The sequence below is a fragment of the Lynx canadensis genome, chromosome F1, assembly GCF_007474595.2.
Source record: "Lynx canadensis isolate LIC74 chromosome F1, mLynCan4.pri.v2, whole genome shotgun sequence".
In the NCBI taxonomy this organism is placed as follows: domain Eukaryota; kingdom Metazoa; phylum Chordata; class Mammalia; order Carnivora; family Felidae; genus Lynx; species Lynx canadensis.
Genome location: NC_044319.2, coordinates 10,258,584 through 10,285,412, shown reverse-complemented (window position 1 = coordinate 10,285,412; position 26,829 = coordinate 10,258,584). Strand labels below are relative to the sequence as shown.

The 26,829-nt window shown below is 49.5% G+C and overlaps 1 protein-coding gene and 2 long non-coding RNA genes across 6 annotated transcripts in view; 2 read left to right on the top strand and 1 right to left on the bottom strand.

Moving 5' to 3' along the window:
• The window catches only part of RCSD1 (RCSD domain containing 1), a 75,270-nt gene extending 66,584 nt beyond the window's left edge, over positions 1-8,686 (bottom strand). Inside the window, exon 1 of one of the 3 annotated variants that reach the window (XM_030301868.1) lies at positions 8,555-8,686. In XM_030301868.1, the coding sequence (XP_030157728.1) occupies positions 8,555-8,617 (63 nt within the window). In that variant the 5' untranslated portion in view covers positions 8,618-8,686. Of the gene's footprint in view, positions 1-7,987; positions 8,079-8,554 lie in introns of those variants that run through there. The other 2 variants (XM_030301865.1, XM_032591855.1) reach the window with 2 other exon arrangements.
• LOC115504753 lies at positions 824-3,869 on the top strand. Its single transcript, XR_003965789.1, has 2 exons — positions 824-1,511; positions 3,732-3,869. It is a non-coding gene; the product is annotated as an uncharacterized LOC115504753 (long non-coding RNA).
• Positions 8,687-10,076: 1,390 nt separating the features above from the next.
• On the top strand, positions 10,077-12,414 carry LOC115504752. 2 transcript variants are annotated; one of them, XR_003965788.1, is made up of 4 exons: positions 10,077-10,230; positions 10,320-10,427; positions 10,936-11,089; positions 12,268-12,414. It is a non-coding gene; the product is annotated as an uncharacterized LOC115504752 (long non-coding RNA). The 2 variants fall into 2 exon arrangements; XR_003965787.1 differs by having other exon boundaries at positions 10,316-10,427.
• Positions 12,415-26,829: the final 14,415 nt, after the last annotated feature.

Here is a 26,829-nt window from a genome sequence, read left to right as displayed (position 1 = left end):
TCAAGAGCAAGACGAGCCAGAGACCCAAAGCCTGGGAATGTATGTTGCGGGGGGAGGGAGGGTGTGCGACATGGGGCCACCCCCTCATGCTGGCAGGGCTGTCCCTTTAGCTCACGTGCCGGGCAAGGGTCTGCAGGGGAGGCCCCGAGGGCGCCTGAAGCCCTGGGTGGCATATTGTGACACGTAAATTCTTAGTGACCTCTGCTGTGGGTGCTGGGCTTTCGTCACAGCAGCCACAAGCTCAGCTTCCTGTTTCTGTTGTGCTGTGTGGCTGGGTCCGGCCGGGGCGATGCACATGCTCGGCTGCTGCTGGGCCCACCTCGCCTGTCCCTGTGCTGCCCTGGGCCAAAGGTAAATGCTGGTTTTCTAGAACATGCACACGCTGTGCGGCCACAACAGCCACAGTGGGAAGAATGAGAGGGGTTGCAGGTAGAGGTGTGAATGGACAAGGAGGTTTTTTGTGAGCCTGGTTGTTCCCAGAAGCCTTTTTTCTTTTTTCTTTTCTTTTCTTTTCTTTTCTTTCTTTTCTTTCTTTCTTTTCTTTTCTTTTCTTTTCTTTTCTTTTTCTTTTCTTTTTCTTTTTCTTTTCTTTCCTTTTCTTTTCCTCTTTTATTTTCCTTTCCTTCTTTCTTTCTCTTCTTTCTTTCTTTCTTTTTTCTTTTTTCTTTCTTTCTCTTTTTTTTCTTTAAAGCTTATTCATTTTTGAGAGAGACAGAGCGTGAGCAGGGGAGGGGCAGAGAGAGAGAGGGAGACACAGCATCTGAAGCAGTCTCCGGGCACAGAGCCCGACGTGGGGCTCAAACTCACAAACCGTGAGATCATGACCTGAGCCGAAGTCAGACGCTTCACGGAGCGAGCCACCCAGGTGCCCCGTCCCAGAGGCCTCTTTCTGTCGGGGAAGGAAAGAGGGCCGTGGGAGTGACTTCTGGTGAGCCTGACCAAAGGCATTCCCCTGGGGCCCGCAGCCCGTTTCATATGGATTTCCTCAGCAAGAGTGTGTAGGTGCAGGCCTGGGGCACAGCACGCTCGTCACTGGCTGAGCACCCCCAGGGCCGCCAGGAGGCTGCACCTTTGTGGGGGGATCCCCCAGCAGAGGAAGCAAGTTTTCTCTGGCTCCCATTAGAGAGGCTGCCTTTGAACTCCTACACACCTGAGAACTTACCAAGACACTATCTTGAATTTTTTTTTTTTTTATGTTATGTCATGTGTGTACATCTTGTTTCCCCAAATAGAAGAGAGCTCCTTTAAGGCGGGAACTGTAACTTACATTTCTCTGTAACCCCATCCTGTCCCCCAACTGCAAATACCTTTATCTCGCTTTATCCTCCAGGAACGAACGGCAGGTGGTTCCCCAGGCACACCACGCTGTTTCGAGCACCAAACGCTTTGCTCTTGTCACTTCCTCTCACTGGAACACTTGTCCCAATTTTGTGCACCAAGACTCCTACTCATGTCTCAAGACTCAACTTAGAAACGGTCTGTCACAGGAAGCCCCCCTGAATTCAGGCCAGGTGCGTTGCCTCTCCTGGGTGCTTGGGAGCTCAAACCTCAGTTCTGCACTGTTGGGTGCTCGCCCTGCCCCCAGACCTGAGTTCTGCAAGGCTGGGCGGGGTGAGGCGTTTATCTTTGTGCCCCCAGTGCCTGGCCTAATTAAAGAGCGAGGGTGTGGTGTCCTGTGAATTGGTAGGGATCGATTACAGAACATCCAGTCTGGGAAAGAGCTGTGATTGCTACCCCGAGGCCAGGAGGGTGGTCCTGATATGGCACAAGCAGGTTCCAAACAAAAGGCTGGGGACGTCTGGCGATGCAGACACTTAGTTTCTTGGCTGGAATGTCGGACTCCGGTGTTTGGAATTTCTCAGTGCTTCCAGCCTGGGGGCCCCAACACTATCCATTAAGGATGGGCTCTGATGGCATCTCAGAAAGGTCTCCTACACGTCCTACACATCCACGTCACCTTCCCAGGGAGCCACTGGAGCTGTGATTGCAGTGGCTGGAGCCCCTTCTCCCAGAAAAGGATGTGACCCATCCAAATGAGCCTTTACAGGGGAGCCTCACAGGCTCAGCCGTCATTGTCCACAATCCCCCGGAAGACAGGTATCCAGGAGGCCCCCAAAGGAAGAAGATGGGCGTTCACTGCCCAAACGACCAGGGTACAAGGGCAGTGTCCTCGCCGGTCTGACTCAGGTAGATCCATTCAGGAGGTGAGCTCCTGGAGAGCCTCAGGGCAGTAAGGTTGATGGCGGCCACCACGCCCTAGCACTGAGTCCGCAGTATCGTTTGCCCTCTTTTGCACACAGAGATAAAAAATGTCCGTACGATACCCCGAAGGCCGAACATGAAGTGGTATCGCTTTTGTGCTGAAAGTGACGATCGTACTTCTCAAGGCTTAGGCTGCACTCCTCCCCAGACGAGAGAAGCACTGCTGTTGGCTTTCCAAAGGTCCAACAGCAACCTCAGTGTCTCGGCTTCCTCCCTTACGATGGGGGGGGGGGGGGAGAGGGGTGAAGGGGCGCGGAGGGGGGACAGCGAGAGATGGTTTCATTCCACCCACAGCCTTGAGATGTTTCAATTGTAGTGAGTGGAGTAGGGCTGGTCAAGCTGGCTGCAAACCTAAAACTAATACTAGAGGAAGGCAGGGCTGCCTTCAGACTTCTCTGGAACCAAAATGCTTTCCCCTGTGGCCCTGATAAGATTACCGGGCTGCTGAGCCGCCAGCGTTCAGATTTCCCACGGAACCGCTCGCCTTGCCCAGAGGAGGCTCCCTGCGGATCAGGCTCTGAAACCTGACTCCCTCCCAGGAATGCACACTCACCCCTCCTGTGATCGGGCCTGGGCCCTTCCAGTTCGACTGCCCCAAGTTCCCGCTGTTACTGCAGCCCCTTGAATGAAAGGTGTCAGCTAAGTGGAAGCCAGTGTAACTTTGTGGGTCCCACAGAGCACCTGGGAGCCAGAGAGGAATGTGGGGCTATGGGGGCATGCCCACAAGTCCTCCGAGCTAAACCCCAGCTTCCAGAGGCCATGCGGTCCCTGATTATGACCCATAAACTCCAGCCAGCAGCCAACATACGGCTCAGTGAGAGGGGGAGTCCAAAACCAGCAAAGGCTGTTGGTGAAATTGTGGTTAAAAAAAAAAAATTGAATGAAATAAAAAAAAAAATCAGTGAAAAAGCAGGTTACAAACGGAATACGTTAAATATACAGGCACACACACACGTACACACACACTCTGTGTACCTCCCTCTTTCTCTCGTCATCGTGCTACTGATAGTCTGCAAGGATAAAAGATATGACAGCCCCACAGGTGACATTTCAAACACAAGCTCCAGTATGCAATAAATGCTCAGTAAATACGGAATAAACGGACGAATAACCAAGAATATCTGGGAAGGATGTGGAGTTGCCTCAGAGAAAAGGGCTCATTAACTGTCTCCATCTAAATTAGAAATCCATGGTTTGTTCAGTGGCAATAAAGTTTAATGGTCCCAGACTAAATCTTTCATTTGTTCAACGAAATAGACATATGGCCGTGGGAGATAAGTTTAATTTTCACGTGTCTACTATTAGTTGAACACGTGAAGCATTTAGTCTGTAAAAATTAAACTTTTTGCAAGCACTCTCAGGCTATTTGATAGGGCCTGCAACTTATATTTAAACAACTAAGGATATTAATTTAACGTAGATGTCCTAAGTCTCCAGCTCTTTCTTTACTATATAATTCTCTGTTCTAGGCTCCTATCCACAGTGATGTCACCTATGATCTCTTCTAAAAATGAATCGCATTTGCATCTTGGGAGGCCTGTATTTCTCATGGAGTGCTGGGCATCTCAAAACCGATATACCTGAACCTTGCTTTAAAAAAAAAAAAGTCCCATTGGGGCGCCTGGGTGGCTCAGGCAGTTAGGCGTCCGACGTCGGTTCAGGTCATGATCTCGCGGTTTGTGAGTTCGAGCCCCGTGTCGGGATCTGCACTGACAGCTCGGAGCCTGGAGCCTGCTTCCGATTCTGTGTCTCCCTCTCTCTCTCTCTCTGCCTCTCCCCTGCTCATAGTCTGTCTCTGTCTCTCAAAAATAAATAAATGTAAAAAAATAAATAAATTAAAACAAATAAGATTAAATTACAAAATCCGATCTCTCTCCCATCATCAACCATTTATTTATTTCCTCGTTCAAAAACCATTTACGGTCTGTTGGGCCTTCCAGGGAGAGGGCCAGGTGGGCAGGCAGTTCCAAGTCGGCCTAGGACTCTAATGCAGCTTGAACAAAGTGCTCTGAGAGCGAGGTCAACGACCCTGGGGGCACCTGGGAAGGCTTCCCAAGGCGGAGACACTGGAGCCGTGGACAGAGAGGTCAAGGAGTTCCCTGTTGCTGTTAATTCATTTCCCAAGCAAACTTCTCTTGAGAAATGAGATGATTATACTTCTAGGCACTGTGCTAACTGAGCTCACACACAGACGTCAATTCTCATTTCTCCTTCAACACGGGGTCTTCGCTCCTGCATCGCATCGTTTCCATCCTTTTTGTCTCTCGAAGTCAGACTCTGGGCGTGGACCCTCAGAGAAGCTTCTCAGCCTACTTCCCCTGCTCACTCAATGAACTGGCATTTCTGCCAACTCATCCCTGCAACTTCTGGGCCGCCATCTTGCTAAATGCCCGGCAGTTTCCTACTGTCCAGGGAGCAGAACCCGGGGCCATCCACTACCTGGCCTTTGAGGCCTGCAGCTGGCCTCTGTCTGAATTAGAAAAAGGCACCCCTTGGGGGCACAGCGAGACAAGGCGACTTTGTGTGAAGAAAAAGTAACCCCTTCCTCCAGATGGCTTGGATTCCAGCTCCCACTCACCCACTTGGCCAGCATCCACTATACTTGGAGGCCCTGTGGTTTTTATCTTATTACTTTCATTTTTTTTTTTTCTCTCTCACTGCTTCCCTACCTTCCTCTCCAGCCAACTGGCCTACTTTCCTGAACAAAGCTGGCATGTTCTCCCTGTACCCATTCCTTATGCCTTCTCCTCCTCACCACCCACCCTGCTTTCAAGGCTTCTGTCAAGTCTCACCTCGAAATATCGGAATACTGTAGCACTTATGATCTGCAGTAGTCATTCATTTGGCATTCACCCATCTGAAAATTGCGTCCACGACGGGGTCTAGTAAGTCCCATCTCCCCTACCGGACTGTGTGTGAGCTTTTAAAACCCATCTTTATCTTGTTTATTCCAGAGGGCTTAATGAGGGCTGAAGTAATGACTGAGACTGTCGATAATGGGAACAGTGACTTAAAAAAAGAAAAGATTCGCCAAAGACTTCTAATAGGCAAGTGGGTTCTAGAGAATGAATGTTGAGTCAGCCCTGTTGGTCTGACTTGAATTCCTAATGCAGCTAATATAACTCAGTTTCTCCCCAAGTATAGTGGTGCCTTCAAGCTCAAAAGGGACTCTCATCTCTCAAAAGAGGGTTTTACTCTGCGAGTTGGCAGGAGTTCCCAAACCCCACTCCTGCATACCATGACCCCCCATAAAAAGTTTACTTCCTGGTTCAGAACTGTCACTTCCCCAGTCTCTCAGTTTCCTCTTTACTTCCTTTTCCAGGGCCCGCAGTCCAAGTTCTTTTTTCAGTCTTTTCGACAAAGAAACTTCAAAAGCAGGGCACATTGACAGACTTCCTGGCTAGCTGAGCAATTCCTCTCATCCCCCCTCACCCCCACACCCCCCATCTTGGTGAGATTCCCCCGTCAGTAACTACACTACGCATCTCTGGAGCCGGGAGGTGGGGCACAGAGAGGGGGGCTCCCCCCCCAACACCGGCCCCAAGCCACACAGGAAGTTGCTCAGGTGAGAATTTCAGGGCCTCCCCCCCCCCCGCCCCTCCCCACACACCATTCCTTCCTCAGCTGAGGGAGAAGAGAGTGCCTCTGTGGAAGGAGTCCCTCTATCTCTTCCCAGAACAAAGTTCACACACGCATTTGGCCCTCAAGCGGCAACATGCTTTTAAGCCTAAAGCGTGCTTTGCTCTTATCCCCAATCCATTTCTGCGAGAAATGAGCCAGGTCCTACATCATATTGAACCTCTAGCCTAGGGCCTGAGGCCCCCTGTACTCTCCCAGAGGAGGGAACCCACTTTTTTAACATTTTTAATGTCTATTTATTTATTTATTTTTTTTTTTTTTAAATTTTTTTTTTTTCAACGTTTATTTATTTTTGGGACAGAGAGAGACAGAGCATGAACGGGGGAGGGGCAGAGAGAGAGGGAGACACAGAATCGGAAACAGGCTCCAGGCTCTGAGCCATCAGCCCAGAGCCCGACGCGGGGCTCGAACTCACGGACCGCGAGATCGTGACCTGGCTGAAGTCGGACGCTTAACCGACTGCGCCACCCAGGCGCCCCTGTGTCTATTTATTTTTGAGAGAGAGAGAGAGACAGAGACAGAGCACGAGTAGGTGAGGGGCAGAGAGAGAGAGGGAGACACAGAATTACAGCCACAGAGGGCTCCAGGCTCTGAGCTGTCTGCACAGAGCTTGACACGGGGCTCGAACTCACGAACCGTGAAATCGCGACCTGAGTGGAAGTTGACTGAGCCACCCAGGTGCCCCTGAGGGAACCCACTTCTCAAGCAACTTCTCTAGGAGCTTTCATTCACCCGGCCTGACCACCCAGGCGCCCCAGGGGCTGTCTCCCTCCTCGGCCCTGATCTGCCCTGATCTGCCCTGAGGCCGCATCGCCGGAGAGATTCCCGAGGCCGACTGTGAACACCACCTGCTGAGCTTGGCGGAGAGTTCCCGGCCACCCTTCTGCAGCCCTGATCTGCCTGAATTTCCCTGACTTGCAAATGCTTCTACGGAGGGTCCAACCCACACTCTGCAGGCTCCCTGAAGATGATCCCTGTTCCCTGAAGACAACCGGTCGAGCTGCATGCCTGAATGCGGGATGCCCGCTCCATACAGACCCACAGCCCTTCAGAGAAGTCACAGAGGCAGGCCCAGCAGAGAGTCTAGCTTAGGACAGCCGCCCAGGGCTCCTGCACAGAGCCTGGAGCTGGGAAGAGAGAAGACTGTCTGTGAGTTGATTGTCGCTGCCAGGCTCAGGAGGAACAGTTTTCGTTTTGAACATGGGTGGGAGTGGCACCCCTGGCAGGCGCACTTCCAGCGGTGAATGTGGGTGGGAATCACCTTAGAAGCCACATAACATTTGCACCTTCTCCTTTCATCGTTTTCGAAAGCCCTGTCCTGCTAAGATCGGCTGAGGGCTGAAGGTCAGGTCTCCATTTCAAGGGGGAAATCTACGGACGCCTCCAAATGTGGCCAAGGGAGGGACCGGGGAATCCAGCGGGCATTCCTGCGCAGGACAGCGGCGCCTGGACCCCACTGAGGCCGGAACGGCGCCAGGAAAGACCCACGCGCAGAAGGGAGCCGCGGAGAGCCTCCCCCGGGGTGCGCCCCCCACACGCGGCCGGCACACCTCAGACGGCGGGGACACGCAGGGGACTCGCGCGTGTATCAGAAGCGGTGCCATTTCACCGCCCACGACGGGAGCTTCCCGGAAAGTTCTGAAAGGACGTGCGACAGACTGGGGCTTGACAAGCAAGAGGACTCTCTGGAAGAGGCCAGTCTGCAGTGGAAAAGGGAAGCCCACAGCCGGGCACAGAAGTGCCTCGCGTCGCCTGTTCTGTTTCCCTTTTCAGTACCCGGCCTCTCTGCAGATTCGGGGGCTTCGGCTTCCGTGCGAGTGTTCGCCCACGCGTTCGCCCGTTTACGCAGTCGGCTGCACCGCACTCTCGGATTCTGAAGCCGGGAGGTCCACACCCCACACCTGGAGCCCCCGGACGGGACCTTCGACCTCCCCCACCCCCCCACTCCGCGCGCTCCCTCTCGGGTCCCCCCGCCGCCCCGGGGGGGGGTGTCTCCCAGGGAGCGCGGGGCGCTCCGGGGCGCGTCCACCCTCCCCTGGGGGGCGGCCGCGGCCCCGCGCCCCCAGCCCTGCGCCCGGGGCTTTACCTCCATGGCCTCCAGGTGCCGGCTCCGCGGCGGCCGCGCTCGCTGTCCGCTCGGCTCCCCGCGCCCGCCGGGCCGGGGCTGCGGCGCGCAGGGCAAGGGGGCGGCGGCGCGCCGGCTGCCTCGCTCGGGACTGCGGGCGGCCCGGCCCTGCGCGAGAGCACGAGGGAGGGGGGAGGCCGGGGGTGGGGGGAGGGGGGAAGGGGTGGGGAGCGGGGGAGGGAGGCCGGCGATCAGGGTTTAAATTTAGACGCAAATCTAAACAGATACTGTCCCCTCCCAGGGCAGGACTCGGGCGAGGGAGCCGCGACTCCATTAATCTGCCCAAACATGGGGATGGGACAACCGCCTGGCCCCTCTTCCTGGCGAAGTTTCCGCCGGACCCCGGTCTCTGCCCGGGTCCCAGCCCTTTTCAACCTCGCCCTCCTTTCACATGCCTTTTTCTGGCTCTAAAAGTTAAAGTTGTTCTTCTATTCCTTTCCTCTCCCCTCTTTTCTGTTTCTTTTACGTGCATCCTTGTTGCTTTCGTCCTTTTTTTTTTTTTTTTAAATTATTGCATTCATGTCATACCTGGGTTTCCTGGCGTTCTGGCGTGGGAGCGAGAGGACTGTGGAGGCGTCTGTGCTCTCTCATGGCCCCAGACGGGAGCTGTGGCAACGCTCAGTGTGGCACCGACAGGACCACCTTTCCTATTTTCATCGCCTTTCTTTTCCACGTGCACGGTCACATTTTCAGGAAACCGCTATCAATCTATCCGTCTCTCATCTGTGTATAGGGCGGGGTGGGGGTGGGGGTGGGGGTGGGGGTGGGGGTGGGGGTGGGGGGGGGGGTTGGGGAGGAAGGACAAGAAATCCAAGCAAAGATTTTCAGGTTCCCTGTGGCGTGAAATCTTTTTCTTTTCCCCTGATTAGACTGATGCATTGGATTCTGTGGGAATTTCAGCTCCCACAAGCTGCTTGCTAAAGGGCCTTTTCCCCTTCGTGTTTAATAGAGTAAAGGCCAAGATCCTGAACATCCGATTCCCAGAAGACCCAGCATAGCAGCCCTCCCCCAGCGCTGTCCCAGCCCTCTGGGCAGCCAAGAGGCTGGAAGATGAGGAGGCCACACCGGAGGGATGTGGGACCTGGAATCTGCTAACAGCTTGTATACTGGCCACCGGCCCCAGGTGCCCCTTCTGGATCCCTCCTCCCAGGACAGAGAGAAGAGGGGACATGGGTGCAGGGATTATGGGGGGGGGGGGATTGGCTGGCAGGGAGGGAGGCCTCCTGTCCTGCCCCCATGCCCAAGGCCTCACCCAGGGCACCCGGGACAGGGAGGGCCCTCTTCAGAGGCAGCGGGCCCTGTGAAGGGAAATTTACGGAGAATCCCATAAAGGAAACAAGTTGAGAGTTTGCTCACACTAGGGAGAGCTGCGCTGACTCTGCTGTTCATCCCAACACCACCCCGGGGGCTTTCAGGCCCTTGGATTGCTGCTTTGGGTACCAGTCTTAGAAACATGACCTTCTTCCTATCGTAGAACCTTCTAAAGCCTGACTTTCTAAAACACTAACAGCCCGAATGCCGCAGTATTTTCTAGTTCATCAAACTGAATGGGACAACGGGGGCAAAGACCTTGATTTCAGAAACAGATTGAGGGTTGTATTCTAGCTCTGCTACTTTCTTGCTGAGTTTCCTTGGACAGGTCACTTGACCTCTCTGATCCCCGGTTTCCTCAATCTGTACAGTTTAGTAGTCACTCTGAGAAGAGTAGCTATTTTTTACAATGTTTCACTTTGTGTACAAGCTCCAATCGGTAGGGACCAGATCTTTCTTTTATTTAGAGCAGGGCATTCTGGGGCCCAAGGAAAGGGTCCCCTCCCCATTTCAGCCACGCAGCTACAGATGTGAGGACTCTAGGGCAGGACTGGCAGCAGGAAAGGAAATTTCCTGGTACCTTCCAATGCATACTTGTGGCTGTGATTGTTTTCCTTTCTTCCTTTTAAAAAAAAATTTTTTTTTAATGTTTATTTATTTTTTCAGACGATGTGAGAGACAGAGTGCAAGCAGCAGAGGGACAGACAGAGGGAGACACAGAATCCGAAGCGGGCTCCAGGCTCTAGAGCGGTCAGCCCAGAGCCTGATGCGGGGCTCGAACTCATCAACCATGAGATCATGACCTGATCTGAAATCGGACGCCTAACGACTGAGCCGCTCTCAGCGCCCCTTCCTTTCTTCCTTTTAAAGGAGCATGGCTGAGCTGGTGACAGGTACATAGTTTCTTACCATGTCTTCTAACCCTGACTCATGGCGCCTCTTTCTGCCTCCATGTTGTCACCCTTCCTTTCGGCTCAGAAAGGGAGCCGAGGGGACTGCCCCAGCACAGGTTTCTGGCTTCAAAACAGAAGGACGGAAGTGCCTACCCAAAGGAAACCGTTAGGCCCAGATAGCATCTCAGTCACCCAAGGTAACTTGCAGCTGCACCCCACGCCCTGCCCCAGGCCTTCCCTTGCCCAGTGAGAACCCATAGCCCACAGTGCGAACAAACTCGGCCTCTGCCATGCTCCGGGGTCTCAAGATCTGCAGAGTAGAAAGCTGCTGCAGCTTTGGGCCCTAGGCAGAGACCTTCACTGGAGGCAGGAATGGAAAATGGGGAGAGAGGGGTCGGGGGGAGCGACCGCTCTGAGCTCAGTTTCAGCAGCCATGAGTAGGGGTGGGGGGTGTGCCCCCCTTCTGCCCCTCCTGCCCCTCCAGAAGATCCCCAGAAGCCAGAGTCGCGATAGCCCGCCGGTAAACCCTCTGTTTTTGCTGGGTCACCTGGGGTTGTGACTTGCTGCCCTATGGGCTGGGAGAAGCTGACAGCCTAAGGGGAAGGGAAAGTGGCTCGGAGGGGGTGGTTCCCCTCCCTCTCTGGGGGGCTGGCTGTCTCATCAGGACCCACTTCCTTTACTTTCTCCCACGCCCCCTTCACACAGCCTTGCAGTCTGAACCAGCCAAGCAGTAAATAAAGGCCAGGGCAGGATGAAGAACAGGGAGCAGTAGAGACACAGCCAGGGCAGGGATCCCAAAGAGGAGCCCGTATCACCACGGGCAGCCGGACGCACATGGCAGGCCCTCAACAGATATTTGGTGAGTGAGTGGACAAACGAATAAGTGAAGCCGATTAGTAGAATCTTTGTCTTTGAATCGAAGACAAAGCCTTTTCCATAGATAGGTCTCCAAGGGGAGAAAAGACCCACTGGGAGAAAAGATCCTTGAAGGCCATGAGAAGTTAGGCAGTAACTTAATTTTTGAACAGACTTGTCAAGAGCTCATTCATTCAGTCAGCTCTTAGTAAGCGGCCACAGCGTACTGCTGATGGTCTATTTTTAAAATGAAGAGCAGGAAGGGGCACCTGGATGGCTGGGTTGGAAGGGCATACACCTCTTGACCTCGGGGTCATGAGTTCGAGCCCCACATGGGGTGTAGAGATTGCTTAAGTAACTAAAGCTTTAAAAAAAATTAAGAGCAAGGAACCCAACAAATATTCTTGCATGACTGCAAATAATTAACTTTAAAAAAATAGATCTTTCAGCCCTCAGTTCAGGGAATGTGGCAAAAACAAAACAACTCATTCTGCCGCAGGTGACTATCCTTGAGGAGTTGAAAACGTTGAGAGGAAAGCATAAAGACTTGGGGTTTTTATGTGTTTACGGCGTGGCCATGGAGGGTTTCCCAGCGGAAGACCGTAGCCGTATTTCATGTGTGGAAGGTCAATTGAGGAGGAAGGCAGCAGGGTAGCAATGGAGCCATAGGGAAGACGTCGAAGTGTGTGGAGAACCGTCAGCAGGGATCGGAGACCTCATGAGGAAGGCTTTCGATTGGCCCTTTGGGGGTCAGGAGATTGGCTACACAGGGAAGTCGAGCAAATAAGTTGATATATCGAAGCCAGTGGGAGAGAAGTTTCTCACTGATGGTGAAGGGAGGTACGAATATGCAAGGGGTGGCGTGGGGGGACTAGAATGAGCTAGACTGGACTAGAATGAACTCTGGTGCTGGATTGGAATGGGAGGTAATGGTGTGAAGTCATGGCTTTCAGCCTGTAGATAGCTGTAAATAGCAATGCATATACACACATGCATCTATTTCTTAGTTTGAGCCACTGAGAGAGCGTAGGAGCAGTGACACCCCGGTAGCAATCAGTGCACCCAGAGCCCAGGTCTTGGTTTCTAAATACCATTCTCCACTAAAGGAACACAGAAAATGGGTGATGACAGGGCTGGGGCAGATGAAGAACAAGATGAGCCTGGAACTTGTTGTTTTGACAGAAAATATGGAAGTTCTCAATGAATGACAGAGAGACACTAAAAGGACACCGAAGCCCGCTTACAGGAGTATCGGCTTAGGTCACGATCTCATGGTCGTGAGTTCGAGCCCCACGCCGGGTTCTGTGCTGAGCATACAGCCTGCTTGGGATTCTCTCTCTCCCCCTCCCCCCGCTCTTTCTCTTTCTCCAAATAAACTTAAAAAAAAAAAATAAAAGAAGTTCATAGGTCTAAACTGATATAAACAAACAAGTGGGAGAAGAGAAGGTTCTTTACCGCACAATACCAATGAAGAAATGTAAAACAAAGTTTAGAAGAAAACTGCCGTGTGACAATCATCGTAGCTATAATTCCAGGTGAGAAACATTAAGGGGTGTTAAATCCGGTGGGGAAAAATGAGATGAGGAATGGGATTTTACATGATTTAAAAAGATCGCCCCTACAAGTTGCTCATTAATTACAAAGGGGGAGAGGGGCGCCTGGGTGGCTCAGTCGGTTAAGCGTCCGACTTCGGCTCAGGTCACGATCTCGCGGTCCGTGAGTTCGAGCCCCGCGTCGGGCTCTGGGCTGATGGCTCAGAGCCTGGAGCCTGCTTCCGGTTCTGTGTCTCCCTCTCTCTCTCTGCCCCTCCCCCGTTCATGCTCTGTCTCTCTCTGTCTCAAAAATAAATTTAAAAAAATGTTAAAAAAAATAAAAAAAAATTACAAAGGGGAGAAAGCACCTTTACAGCGAACAACCGTAACAGACACCATATTAATCAAGTGATCAAAGTAAACACGACCAACAGTGGGGCAAACTGATATCACATGCTACCTGATGGGATACAATAGGAACATACCATCACTTCTGTGATATTCTTGCCCAAAGTGCATAACCCGAATCTAATCATGAGGAAACGTTGCAGAAGCTACATAGGAAGACATTCCTCAAAGTGACGGGTCCAGAGTCTCCAAGTGCAGTCAGAGGAAGTGCAGGGAAGGGGCCTAGGCTGAAGGAGATGGAGGTCACGTGACCACTGGTTCCCCGTGTGGTTCTGGGTTGGCTGCTTTGACTAGAAAGTCTATTTTTTTTTTTTACTATAAAGTCTATCAAAGGGTTATCGTATGCACCTGTATCAAATCATGGCCACATACACTTTAAGTATCTTACAGTGTTACTGGTCCATATAATGATACCTCAGTAAAGCTGAAAAAAAGAAATTATTAGGATGATTGGCAACACCGTAAGGACTCCTGGGTGAAGGCGATGTGGGGGTCTTTGTATTAATCCTACAGCTTTTCTCAATGTTTAAAATTATTTCAAACTAAAGAAATGAAGAAAAAAGGTGGTGGGGGAAGAATCGAGCTGTCCCATTTCTTTGATTTCAGCTGATTCCCTATCCAGTCCCTCCGTCGTCTGTTCCTCTCCGCTCCACCCCCACCCAGACATCCACAAGGTGGCCGGGGGTCTACTGTCCCCTGCTTTGGAGAGAGACGATCGGCAGAGAATACCCGGTCCTCTGGCCTGACAGAGGATGGAGACAGGAAGGGGGAGATTATTCAAGTCTTTGTACAAATATCTTTCTGTGGTTGCGATAACTACATGCATCTTTGTGATTTGGAGGATTTAAAAAAAGAAGAAATCAAAGAACCAAACTGGACTGAGGGAGGGCTGCACTCGGCTCAGGTGCACCTAGGAAGGGGCTGGGGGGTCCCAAGCTGAGAGAAGGCCAATTAGGGATTTCCTAGGGTGGGGCAGGGGCAACTCAACTAGGAACGTGGTCCCATCACCAAGGCCAAGGAACAGTGCTGACAAAAACCCAAAGTGGGTGGTCTGGAGGCCCCGAAAGATTGCGACCTTCTCCTTCTGAGGCAGACCCCATGTTCTGGAATGATATTACACAGCCCTACAAGGAATCTCAAACCTTCTCAGCCTTGAAGCATCTCAAGCAGAGCACCTGAGAACCAGCCTCACCTCCAGCCGTAAACTAGAATGCCTCAAGGAGCTTTGAAAAAAAATATCTAGGGCCGTCTGGGTGGCTCAGTCGGTTGAGCGTCTGACTTCGGCTCAGGTCATGATCTCACGGTTCCTGAGTTCGAGCCGTGCGTTGGGCTCTATGCTGACAGCTCAGAGCCTGGGGCCTGCTCCAGATTCTGTCTGCCGCCCTGTCTCTGACCCATCCCCACTCATGCTCTGTCTCTCTCTGTCCTAAAAATAAATAAAACATTAAAAAAAATTAAAAAAAAAATCTATTCCTGGGCCCCACCCCAGTGGACAGGGAGTGGTGCCAGGTATCGGTGTGTTTTGTAAGCTTCAGCCAAGAGGTAAATCCTGAATAGTCTAAGCCAATTATGGAAATAACATTCCTCTTGCCAGAAATTCGATTGGAGAGAAATACGTGAGGACATGTTGGCCAATGAGATAAAAGGGGAAAATCTTTATGCTTTCTGATAAAGAAACACATTGGAAGGGAAGCTCTATAAATATTGGGTGTTTTCCTACCTAATGTTATGCCTGGGAGTGCATCGACCATTTTGCTACTATGAGGCAAAGCTGGGCAGAGCCAGAATAGAAGCTCCAGGAAGGCGGAGTCTTTTGTTTCTTTTTTGGTCCTTGTATATTCCACGTACCTAAATCAAGGCCAGGCACAAATAGGCACTCAGTGAATATTCATCAAATAAGGAACCCCAATGACTATCAAGGCACTGAACTGACCAGTTCTAGAGGGACTATCCCCTGGATTTCTTGTTATGTGAAGCAATATATTTGTTTGTGGCTCAAGCCATTGGAGCACAATATTTTGTTATAGCTGAAAGCGAGTCAGAGAGACACAAACTTAGCGTCCATGTGATTCAGATAAACACAAACTTAGAAGACAAAATCAGACATATATTCCAGCGCAGGGAAAAGAGTTCCTCAAAAAATGTTCAGCAGAGGGGCGCCTGGGTGGCGCAGTCGGTTAAGCGTCCGACTTCAGCCAGGTCACGATCTCGCGGCCCGTGAGTTCGAGCCCCGCGTCGGGCTCTGGGCTGATGGCTCAGAGCCTGGAGCCTGTTTCCGATTCTGTGTCTCCCTCTCTCTCTGCCCCTCCCCCGTTCATGCTCTGTCTCTCTCTGTCCCAAAAATAAATAAATAAACGTTGAAAAAAAAAAATTAAAAAAAAATGTTCAGCAGAGATGTGGCGAAAGAGATGGGACAGAAGGGCAGAGAGAGAAACACACACATACAGAGATAAACAGAGATGGGAGAATACGATGCCACCCCCCCCCAAAAAAAAGTGGGAAACCTGGCTAATACCTATTGGAAACGAAAAAAATTTAGATTGAATAAATGAGATTAATCACTGTCAGAATCTGAAGTGTCTTAATTCCCATCTGAGTTTGGGGGAGCAGGTATAGATAATCATCTATTTTTCCTTATTCTTTTTTTTTTTTTACATTTATTCATTTTTGAGAGTCAGAGAGAGAGACAGAGCATGAGTGGCACGGGGGGAGGCAGAGAGAGAGGGAGACACAGAATCAGACGCAGGCTCCAGGCTCTGGGCGGTCAGCAAAGAATCCCGGCGTGGGGCTCGAACTCACAGACCTCAAGATCATGCCCTGAGCTGAAGTCGGATGCGTAAGCAACTGAGCCACCCAGGCGCCCCTTTCCTTGTCCTTAAAAAGAAAAAGGACTGATTTCTTCTAGAAAGAAAAGTGGGTGGTAGGTACAGAATTAAAAGTACGTTTTCCTAGAATAACTGCGTATCACAATTTCTTGTAGGATATTGTTAGTATCGGTAAGTGCTGAGGCAGGTTTGCTTGTAGAGGCGTTTACTAATGTGAATCAGTATCTGGGATTGGGCAGAGCTTGTCCAAAGCTGGAGGCTTTGGCCTTAAAATAAAGATCCACATGGCCTTAAAATAAATATCCGCGATGATTCTACACGAATGAAGTAGAACAGCTTATGAGAAACATGAGTACCCAAGTCCCGCCTACCACTCATCCCCCTTTGCTTTTTTCCACGGACAACGGGCAAAGAATGAAGTGGAAAGTTGTCTGCACGCATGTGCTCATTTGCAACCCCAGCACAGCGCACATCTGCAAAACTCTGCTAAAAACCCATGGCGCCACCTGTTAGTTTCTCTTTTCCTCTTGTGTGGTCTCACTATTCATCCATTTGCTCGGGACAGAAACCTGGGAGTCGTTCTTGATTGTTCCTTCACGTCCACCACCAGGTGCTACGAGTCAGGCTCTGAAACATCCTGCCCACCCCCACCAGCCACCGTCACCGCCATGGTTCATCCGGATGAGATGTCCCCGTTCGTCTCCGTGCGTCTCCCGTGCTGTCCCGACTCACCATCTCCCCCCACAGAGCTTCCACTCTACGGACAGCAGTCTTGCCAAAATGTGTCACTCACACCCCTTCCTGACAAGGCCACACCTGCCTCTCCGGCCTCTTCTCCCCAAAGAACACCCCGGGCTCTGTGCCTGGAGTCTGCTTCGGATTCTGTGTCTCCCTCTCTCTCTCCCCCTCCCCCACTCACACTCTGTCTCTGTCTCCTTCGAAAATGAACATTAAAAAAAAAAATAAAAAAAAAAAACATAAAGCATAGTAACAGAGAGGGTAGCACAGAGATTTATAAAGATCCACATTGAAACCAGACTTCCTGGGTCCTCCTGTGACCTTGATCATGTCACCTAACCATTTTGCCCCTCTTTTTCTCCATCTGTAAAATGGGGGTAATAGAATTTACCACATAGAGCTGTCAGGAGTCAATGAAGTAATACACGGGAAATGCTTAATATAGTTGCCAGTGAATATTGAATGTGATAAACGTGGGATCATCTTTGTCATATTTCTTCTGATTTGTACTCTATTCAGCACTTCTTGAATATTCTATGTTCAGATTCAATTCTGCATTTTTTTTTCTTGCACAGGCCAAAAAAAAAAAAAATGGGAAGGGAGGCAGGGGTTTCATATCTCAATTATAAATACATTTCACTCGCTTGAGCAGTGTTTCTTCATTTTGGAAACGAGTTTTAAGTTACCCTCATTTAAATAATGCATCAATTTCATGCAGAAACTATGGGGTTTTTCTGGAATCGTCAAGGATTTGACCTTCTCTTCTGACTGTTACCACTTATTAACTAGTTTACTTGCCCTCATCTACTATTGGATAACCTTGCAACTTTTCGTGCCAAAGGCTTTTCTATGAGCGTCCAGTTTCGGAGTATGTCATTACTACGTTTCCTGCACACAACTTTCTTCTTTTTCTGCTTCCTGACCTGTGATAGTATTTCAGACTTAAAAAAAATTTTTTTTGATGTTTATTTATTTTTGAGACAGAGAGAGACAGAGCGTGAACGGGGGAGGGTCAGAGAGAGAGAGGGAGACACAGAATCCGAAGCGGGCTCCAGGCTCTGAGCTGTCAGCCCAGAGCCCGACGCGGGGCTCGAACCCACAGACCGTGAGATCGTGACCTGAGCCGAAGTCGGAGGCTCAACCGACTGAGCCACCCAGGCGCCCCTATTTCAGACTTTTTAAGATTGTTTTCATCTTGGTGTGCCCAGTACCATTGGCCCTGTGAGGCCCACACAGGGTCCCAATCTTACAGGAGTGTCATTTATCTGAGAAGGCGATAAAGGTCTGAGTAGACCCTTGAACGCTTGAATCATAATTTGAACTAAACACAAAAGGCCCGGAGGCAAGAGGATAGAGGAAGCTGAGCTCGGTTGCTTGGTAGAGATGGGGGTGGTGGGGATCTGGGTCGAAGAACCATGTGAGCGAACCAGGAGCCTTGAGGAGGGGCGGAGAGGGAACTGAGTCTGTCTGATGCCAGCCTGGGCGATCCTTCTCAGGTTTACAGTTTCTGCTCCAACGGGCACACGTTAGCCCTTTGAGTGGGCATCACGTTTACTCTATGCTGACCTCCTCGTGCAGGGCCAGCTGCTCCCAGAGTTTTGTTCTGGGAGTGCTCTACGCTCGGTATCTGCTTCTGAAAAACAGATGACATGTGCATTGACCTCGAGCACGGTTGCTTCTGATTTGTCTTTTCTGTTTTGTTTTCGCACGTGATGGGGACTATAGGCAGCAACGCAGAGAAAGACATGGGGTGAGCGGGGACAGAGACAGGACAACCACTCACCTGTAGTGACTGAGGGCAGAGGGGCCACGCCAAGGCCCGGGGCCCCCAGGACCCTTCCTACCACCTGTGTGCTTCCTAAAGGACAAAGTTACTTCGCCATTCTCTTTCCTTATTTGAGGATAACTCTCATCGGTCACCCGTGGACGAAGTGAGGCGCTCATAATGAAAATGACCATAAATCTAGAGTGAAAAGGCTTAGGCACTAAATGTGACCCTACCCAGCCCGGCTGGTGATGAACAAAGGAGGCAGACAGTCCCTGACGGAAACGTGCAGGGAGATGAACGGCCTCTGCTGCGGAAAGGGGAATGGTGTGGGTGGCCGTGGTAGGGAGCAGGGGTGGGGGTGGGGTGGGGAAGGAATTTGCATCTCGTGGCCTAATCAGATCCGAAACCTAACATCCTGTTTTCTGTAGGTTGAGCACATCAGTAGCTGAAAGCCTCCTCTGACCATCGTCAGCTCAGGAAGTGAGAGTTAAGGGCCTTGCAGATGGGGACCCAGCTCCTGAGTGACCATGCCTGAGAAAGTGTCCACCCGCACCCCAGCCCTCCCTCTGCCACAATTCTAGGACTCCAGACCTCACCCCTCCTCTTCAGAGACTTATCAACAGGAAGTGAAATCGGCTGGAACGCTCTGTTCCCTTGACATTTTTGTTTTAATTCTGCAGCTGTGTTGAAGGCTTTATGAATTATCTCTCTGGCTCTGTGTCTTGGGTCTGCCTGTTTGCCTGGTGCTTTTTCTTTCACACCCATGCACAAGTCATGGTTCCCATAAGGCTGGTGGACCCGAGGGAGAACTAGGGTTGATAAGAAGGACGTGGGGTGGTAAGAAAGCACTTTAGGGCCTGTAGCAGTAACATTTGATGAGCTAAGGAGGGTGACCGCTTGCTTAGGGATCATTACTGAGGGGAAACGAAATGCTGAAGAGGAATTCCTAAATTGTTAGCGATGTGCGCTGTCCATGGCCATCTCCCCTCCCCTCGCTATGGTCCCTCTGTCTACCTCCTGTCACGGTGTGGGCCTGTCTTCTTTCCTCAATATTCTCTAGTGTCTACTCCGCACATGCCTTACTCACGCTTATTCTCACTCAGGAAGCACATGGTAAACAAACAAACGAAGCTTCTCTCCCTTCCTTTATCCCCTGTCAGCTTATCAGTCAAAAAACCACATCACAGCTCACACATGCAACTCGATCCTACTTGGTCCTAAGGTGTTATCTCTTGATCTCTGGTAGCCGAAGTTCACAGGTCCGGCCTTGGCGAATGTCTAATTTTTGTACACAGCGCATCCTCTCCCAAGGCTCATCAGGGCATTATTATTATTATTATTATTTCTGTCCTGGTTTGTTTCCCTTCGACTGCCTCTCATTCGAGTCTAGGGGGAAAAGACCTCTCAACTCAGAGACTGGGGTCTCTAAAGCCCCCTCATGGCCACGAGGAAGGTGATGATTATTCTTTCTCCAAGTTCTTCTGCTTCAACAGACCCAAGAAGAGTGTCCCCTATCCATGAGAGTAGCTGGCCCATTAACCTTACAAATGTAAGCTGTCAGGGATGCTTTTATTTATTTATTTATTAAAAAAAAATCTTTAATGTTTATTTTTGGGAAAGAGACAGAGCACGAGTGGGGAAGGAGCAGAGAGAGGGGGATATAGAATCTGAAGCAAGCTCCAGGCTCTGAGCTGTCAGCACAGAGACTGATGCGGGGCTCGAACCCATGAACCATGAGATCGTCACCTGAGCCGAGGTCAGATGCTTGACCTACCGAGTCAGCAAGACACCCCGCCAGGGTTGGTTTTAAAGGAGTATCTGCGGCAGCAAATGACTTATAGTCACATAGGTTGGAGATGCTTTGTCAATCACTTGAAACTTAACATAGCTCATAAGACAGGTATGGTCCCATGTGTCTCTGTAAACCCACATCTAGAAAACCCATACACAGATCTGTCGTCGGTTGGCAATCCTGGGCTATCATTTCAAATGCCTGCTAGTATCCGCCCAAATTTTATATTTCAAAATCAGTATTTTGAATCAGAATCCTATATTTAAGAAATGAAACTATGGAAAGCCCACAGTGAACATCATACTCAACAATGAAAAACCTGAAGATCAGGAACAAGGCAGGTTTGCCCAATCCTACCACTGGAAGTGCTTGCCAGAGTAATTAGGCAAGAAAAAGGAATAAAAGGTTTCCAAATTGCAAAGGAATAAATAAGATTCTCTTTGTTCACAGATGATATAATCTTATATGTAGAAAATCCTAAAGATCCCCCCCCCCACACACACAAACTGTTATAACTAATAATCAAACTCAGCAAAGTTTTAGGATACAACATCCACTCACGAAAATCATTTGTGATTATTGACAATGAACTGACAATGAACAATCCAGGAAGGAAATTAAGACAACAATCCCATTTACAATGGCATTTAAAAAATAAGATATTTAGGAGTAAACTTAACCAGAGTGAAATGCCTGTACGCTGAAAACTACAAAACATTGCTAAGAGAAACTAAAGAAGACACAAATAAATGGAAAGACATTATGTGTTTGTTCATTGGAAAACTTAATATTGCTAAAATGTCCACACAACCCAAAGCTATCTACAGTCTCAATACAATTTCTTTTATAATCCCAATGGCTTTTTTTTTCAGAAATAGAAAAAAAAATCATAAAATTCATGTGGAATCTCAAATCGCCTGAATTGCACCTCCCCCCGCCCCCACCAAATCTTGAAAAACAAGAACGAAGTTGGAGGCCTCACACTTCCTGCATTGAAATCATAAATGCTGCAGTAACCAAAACAGGTACTGGCATAAAGACAGACACACAGACCGATGGACAGAACAGAGAACCCCGAAATCAACTTTGTGCATATGGTCAAGTGATGTTCAACACAGCACCAAGACCACACGATGGGAAAGGACAGCGTCTTCAACTGACACAGTGTTTGGACAACTGGATATTCACCATGTGAAAGATTGAAGTTAGATCCTTGCCTTACACCGTATTTAAAAATTAACTCAAAATGGATTAAAGACGTAAACATAAAACCTCAAACTACAAAAGTCTTAGAATTGAAAACAGGGGAAAATCTTCAGGACCTTGGCTTTGGTAATGATTTATTGGCTATGACACCAAAAGAACAGGCAACAAAAGCAAAAATAGACAAAATGGGACCACATCAAACTTTAAAACTTCTACTCATTGAAGGGAACAATCAACAGAGTGAAAAGGCAATCTACGGAATGGGGGGAAATTATGTGTCTGATAAGGGGATTAGTATCCAGAACGTATAAAGAACTACAGTTCAACAACAAAAAGCTCCTACAACTCAACAACAAAAACCCGAATAACGCAGTTAAAAAACAGGCAAAAGACTTGAATAGACATTTCTTGAAGCAGATACACAGATGGCCAACAAGCATACGAAGAGATGCTTAACATGACTAATCATTAGAGAAATTCAGTTACCATCACATGAGATAATCCGTTCCCACTCATTAGGATAGCAACTATAAAAAAACACAAGACACAGAACCACAAGCATTGGCCAGGATGTGGGGAAACTGGAATCCTCGTGTACCACTGGTGGGAATGTAAAATGGTGCGGCCACTATGCAAAATGGTATAGCGTTTCCTCAGATCCAGCAATCCCTCTTCTAGGTATATATATATATATCCAAAAGAATTTAAAGCAGGATCTCAAAAGATACTTGCACCCCTATGTTTATTGGAAGATTATTCACAATAGTAGTGAAAGCAGCCCGAATGTCCATTGGCAAATGAATGCATAAAGGAAATGCGATACACACACACGCACACACACACACACACACACACACACACACACAGTGGAATATTACAGCCTTAAAAAATAAGGGAAATCTGTCACATGCTACAACACGTATGAACCTTGAGGACATTATGCCGAGTGAAATAAGCCAATCGCAAAAAGACAAATACTATATGACTCCACTTATATGAGAGATGTAGAGTAGTCCAATTCACGGAAACAGGAAGTAGAACGGTGGTTGCCACGGGCTGGGGGAGGGGAGAGGGAGATCGTTATTCAAATGGGTACAGAGTTTCTGGTTTTGCAAGATGAAAAAGTTCTGGAGATCTGCTACACAACAATGTGAATAGAGTTAACAGCACTGAACGTACACTTAAAAATGGTTACGAGGGTACATCTTATCATATATATTTTTTGTTTTAACCACAAATAAAACTATACAAGGTGGGGGGGGAGGGGAGTAGAAGCATGAACGCTTGAATATGCCCAATCGAAAGTTACCTTCACTGGTGCCGCACCTGTGGGTTTGTGTCAAAGACCAGGCCCACGACTAACTGAGTAAAAATTTCTAAAACAGCATGTATGGGGACCAACAAGGAGAGCACCTTTATAACAACTCGGCTTCCAACTGTGGTCTCTTGTGAGAGGGAGGGAACACCGGTGAACTGAGAAGTCAGTCTCAGGCAATCACTTATGGAGATGTCATAAACCACCCACGTTTTGATTGAGTTGAACTGCCTGACTTTCAAGGGAGTTCCTGACGTGGAGATTCTAGGACCATAGACCACCACGGGGCTGACGGTGGTGATCGGAGAGGCCCTTTGGCTTTGCACATGATCTCAGTCTCTCTGATCGGGCCGTGAGATGAAGTGCGGAGGCCACAGACTGAAGCGCCAGGTGAGGGGATAAAGTGCGGGGTGGTCGTTACACTGAGGGTCTGTGGGTCGGCCAGTGCGGTGTTCAGGCAGAGCAGGAGGCCAGCAAAGCCTTGGAAGGAGTGGACGGGGAAGGGAGACACGTGATAAATCTCAGCATCTTTCAAAGTAGGAAACAAGAGGTCATGTGCCTCCTGATCTGATGCGACAGGGAGCACACGGGGCCGCCTACGATGAGACATTTGCAAAAGGAAAGAAATTAAAAATTCAACCAGGCTCCAATCGTGGTCCAGCTTGAACATCCAGTTTACGGGAAATAGAGCGTATGGTTCATGTACGGCCCATGAGGATTTTAATCAGCAAAACCTGGAAGAGGAATTTCTATAGATCAAATGAACTGGTTTCTTCTACAAATAAATGACGTCGTAAAAAAGAAAAGGAAAGAAGGAACTGTTCTAAATTGAGAGAGACTGAAGAGAAGTATCAAAAATGCCATGCGCAGAATCTCATTGGATCGTGGTTCAAACACACCAATGGTTTTGAGAGGGTCGGGAAAGTTTGAACACAGATGATATGCAGAAATCTATGTTCCTTTTCTCACGTGTGATAGTGACGTGAAATACAAAAGGTATTACATGCCAGAAGTATATATACCGAAGAATTCACGGCTAAACTTACGTGAGGTCCAAGATTCGCCTTAAAGCATTCCAGAAAAAAACATGGTTAAGGGAATAGATAAGGCAGGATTGGGAATACACCAACCGCTGTTGAAACTGAGTGTGACAGGGGCGCCTGGGTGGCTCAGTCGGTTGAGCGTCCGACTTTGGCTCAGGTCACGATCACATGGTCCGTGAGTTCGAGCCCCGCGTCGGGCTCTGGGCTGACGGCTCGGAGCCTGGAGCCTGCTTCAGATTCTGTGTCTCCCTCTCTCTCTGACCCTCCCCCGTTCATGCTCTGTCTCTCTCTGTCTCAAAAATAAATAAACCTTAAAAAAAAAATAAAAAAAAAAAAAAAGAAACTGAGTGTGACACGTGGGAATTCTCTCCGGGTGTTTGTGTGCCCTTACAAATTTCCACACTAATGGAATGACAGTGAACCGACTCAAGCGGACTAGGTATCTGAAACGGGTCTTGGTGTCGAAGGGGGAAAGGGTAGTGAAAACTTTGAGATCAATAAATGCGTCTTTATCTACTTTACAGGTTTGCTTCAGGGCCGTCTGCTTCACGTGGTTAGGGGCAGAGTCACTTCATTCATTTTCTCAACACTTCGAGAGTCAGCTCCGCGACCGAGCCACCCACACCTAGGTAAACTCCCGAGGGAAGGGAGTGGCCAGATCTGTGAAAGACAGGTACGCGAATGTTCACGTCGGATCGATTCACGATAGTACAAAGCTAGAAACACCCCAAGTATGGAAGAAACCAATCAACTAACAGTGTATGTCATTCATACCACAAAATGTTACGCGGCACCGAAAGGAAACCACTGACACACACACACAGACACAGACGAATTTCAAACACCTAATGCTGAGAACCGGACACAGAGGAATCTCTGCCGTGATGTTTGAGCGCAGACACCGCTAATGGAGGTCGACGGAAGCCAGATAGTAGCCGTTCCCGGGTACTGGTATTGACTGGGGAGGGGCAGAGGGACCCTCTCAAGGTGATGGAAAGGTCTTACATCGTGATCTGAGGGCCAGGGTGTGCCTGTGTAAGAACCCATTGACCCGGACGTTTAAGATCGTGTGCATTTTGTGCATTCTAGGCTGTATACAACTCAATTTTAAAAATAGGAAAAGGAAAAGAAAAAAAAACCCAAAACCTTTGAAGCATTTGGAAGCTCCAAGAGAGACCTACGTGATGGTGTAACTTAAGATAATTTTAGGGTCTAAAAACACCTGAGCTCCTGATTCTGCAATCAAGTCCCTTCTGAGCAAAATGCTGCCTGGAATGTTCTGGAGTCCAGGGTCAGGGAAAGGGTTCCAGTTCTACCCCAGACTTCCATCCTGGTTTTGCCCTCTTGCAAAATACGTCAGCCCTGCTTTCCCAGCTGTTTGCCTCAGTAGCAATTAAAGAATCCTCTGTTTTTTCTTTTTCTTTTTTTTCCCGAAAACATTCATGGCAAATTCCCAATCATCGCCAATTCAATACCCCAAGCCAAATGAAGATGTCATGTACAGACTAACGAGCACGCGGCCTTCGAAGAAGACATGATTTGTTGTCCCGGCCCTCCTTCTGGGACGGGAGGGGGGGCTGGGGCAGGGGACTGGGTGGCAGAGTTGGGTAAATAGTACTCACTACCGACCTATGGAAAGAAGACTTGGGCTCTAAGTCTAGCTATTTCTCTGACTAGTTACGTGTTTGGGGGGCCGATCATGCAACGTGTCTTGCCCCCTGTTCCGCATCTGAGAACTGGGGGTGTGAGCCTGTACGGAGCTTGTGGATTCACTAAGATCGTGTGCACACAGTTGTGTGCAGGCCCTGTTGTGACTCTGATAGAAGAGGAGGAGGGAGAAGCGACGCGTCTACGCTTCTTCTCTTTCTCTTGTCCCTTTCCCCTCCTCCTAACCTCCTAGTGCCTTGAGGGTCCCCAGGCGGCGCCTGCTGTCGTCAAGACCCCACTCCGGCCCCTCCTCTCAGGTGCCCCGCTGCACGCCTGTGTCAGACGGGTGGCCGGTGCCCTCCGGATGCCCTCTGAGGGGGGGGGGGCAGAGAGAGCAGAGGTGCTGCTGTCGATTTCACCGAGGAGGAGACATTGGGATTAACGACGAAGACCCGAAGCGGATCTCTCCAGACGGGGGGGAGATGAGCAGAAGCAAACCAGAGGATACACGAACAGGTGCCCTACAGGGAGGGCAAAGCCTCGTGTGTGGCGGGGATGGTGGACAAGGGTGGGGGCGGGATCTGGACACCCTGAGGGGCGTCGACTTTGGAAGGAGAAGGGGCAACGCAGCAGAGGCTGTTCTGCAGGGCTCAGAACTGCATTTGGGGACCATATTCCGGCGGCAGACAGAGTTCGAGGCAATGTGTTTGCAGACAGGGAAACAAATCAGGAAGCCCTGGCCACGCCAGCTGAGACAGGATAAAGACCTAAAGTGGAACCGAGGGGAGGATTTGAGAGACGTGACAGATATCTTACTGATTAGCTAGGACTGGCATGCAGGGGGGACACCGGAGCTGCTGGGAAGAACTTCAACTTTCAGATCAGGGTTGCCAGACTTACTGGCCAAAAATACAGGGCCGATGTCCGGATAAATTCGAATTGCAGGTCATCGGTGAGTAATTTTTAGTGTAAACGTGTCCTGTGCAATAATTCATCTAACGTTCAGATTGCGCCGGGTGTCCTGGGTTTTATCTGACGAGTCTACTTCGGAATCATTTCCCTAAAATGCAAATCTGATTTGCTTAAACCACTGCAATCTCGATTCGATTTCCCAGGTAGATAATCCTCCTGGACAGAGACTGCACTTGTTAGTTAGAAAGAGTGTTTGGGGCCACTGAGCCATCATAGTTTTCCTTCTCGGATGGAGGACGAGCCTAGCAGAGAGCACTTTTCCAGCATTGTGTTTATTTCAGGGGCATGAGCCACCTGTACCATCATTTATCTGGTGCGTTATTAGATCTATGTTAAATTTGCTCACTTCTAAATTAGCGTTGTCCTAAGTGATCATATCCATGAAAGCCCAAGTTTAGCATGCTAGGTGTTTTTTTTTCTGTACCATTTTTAAAATGTTTATTTACTTTTGAGAGAGAGAACACGAGCAGGGGAGGGGCAGAGAGAGAGGGAGACAGA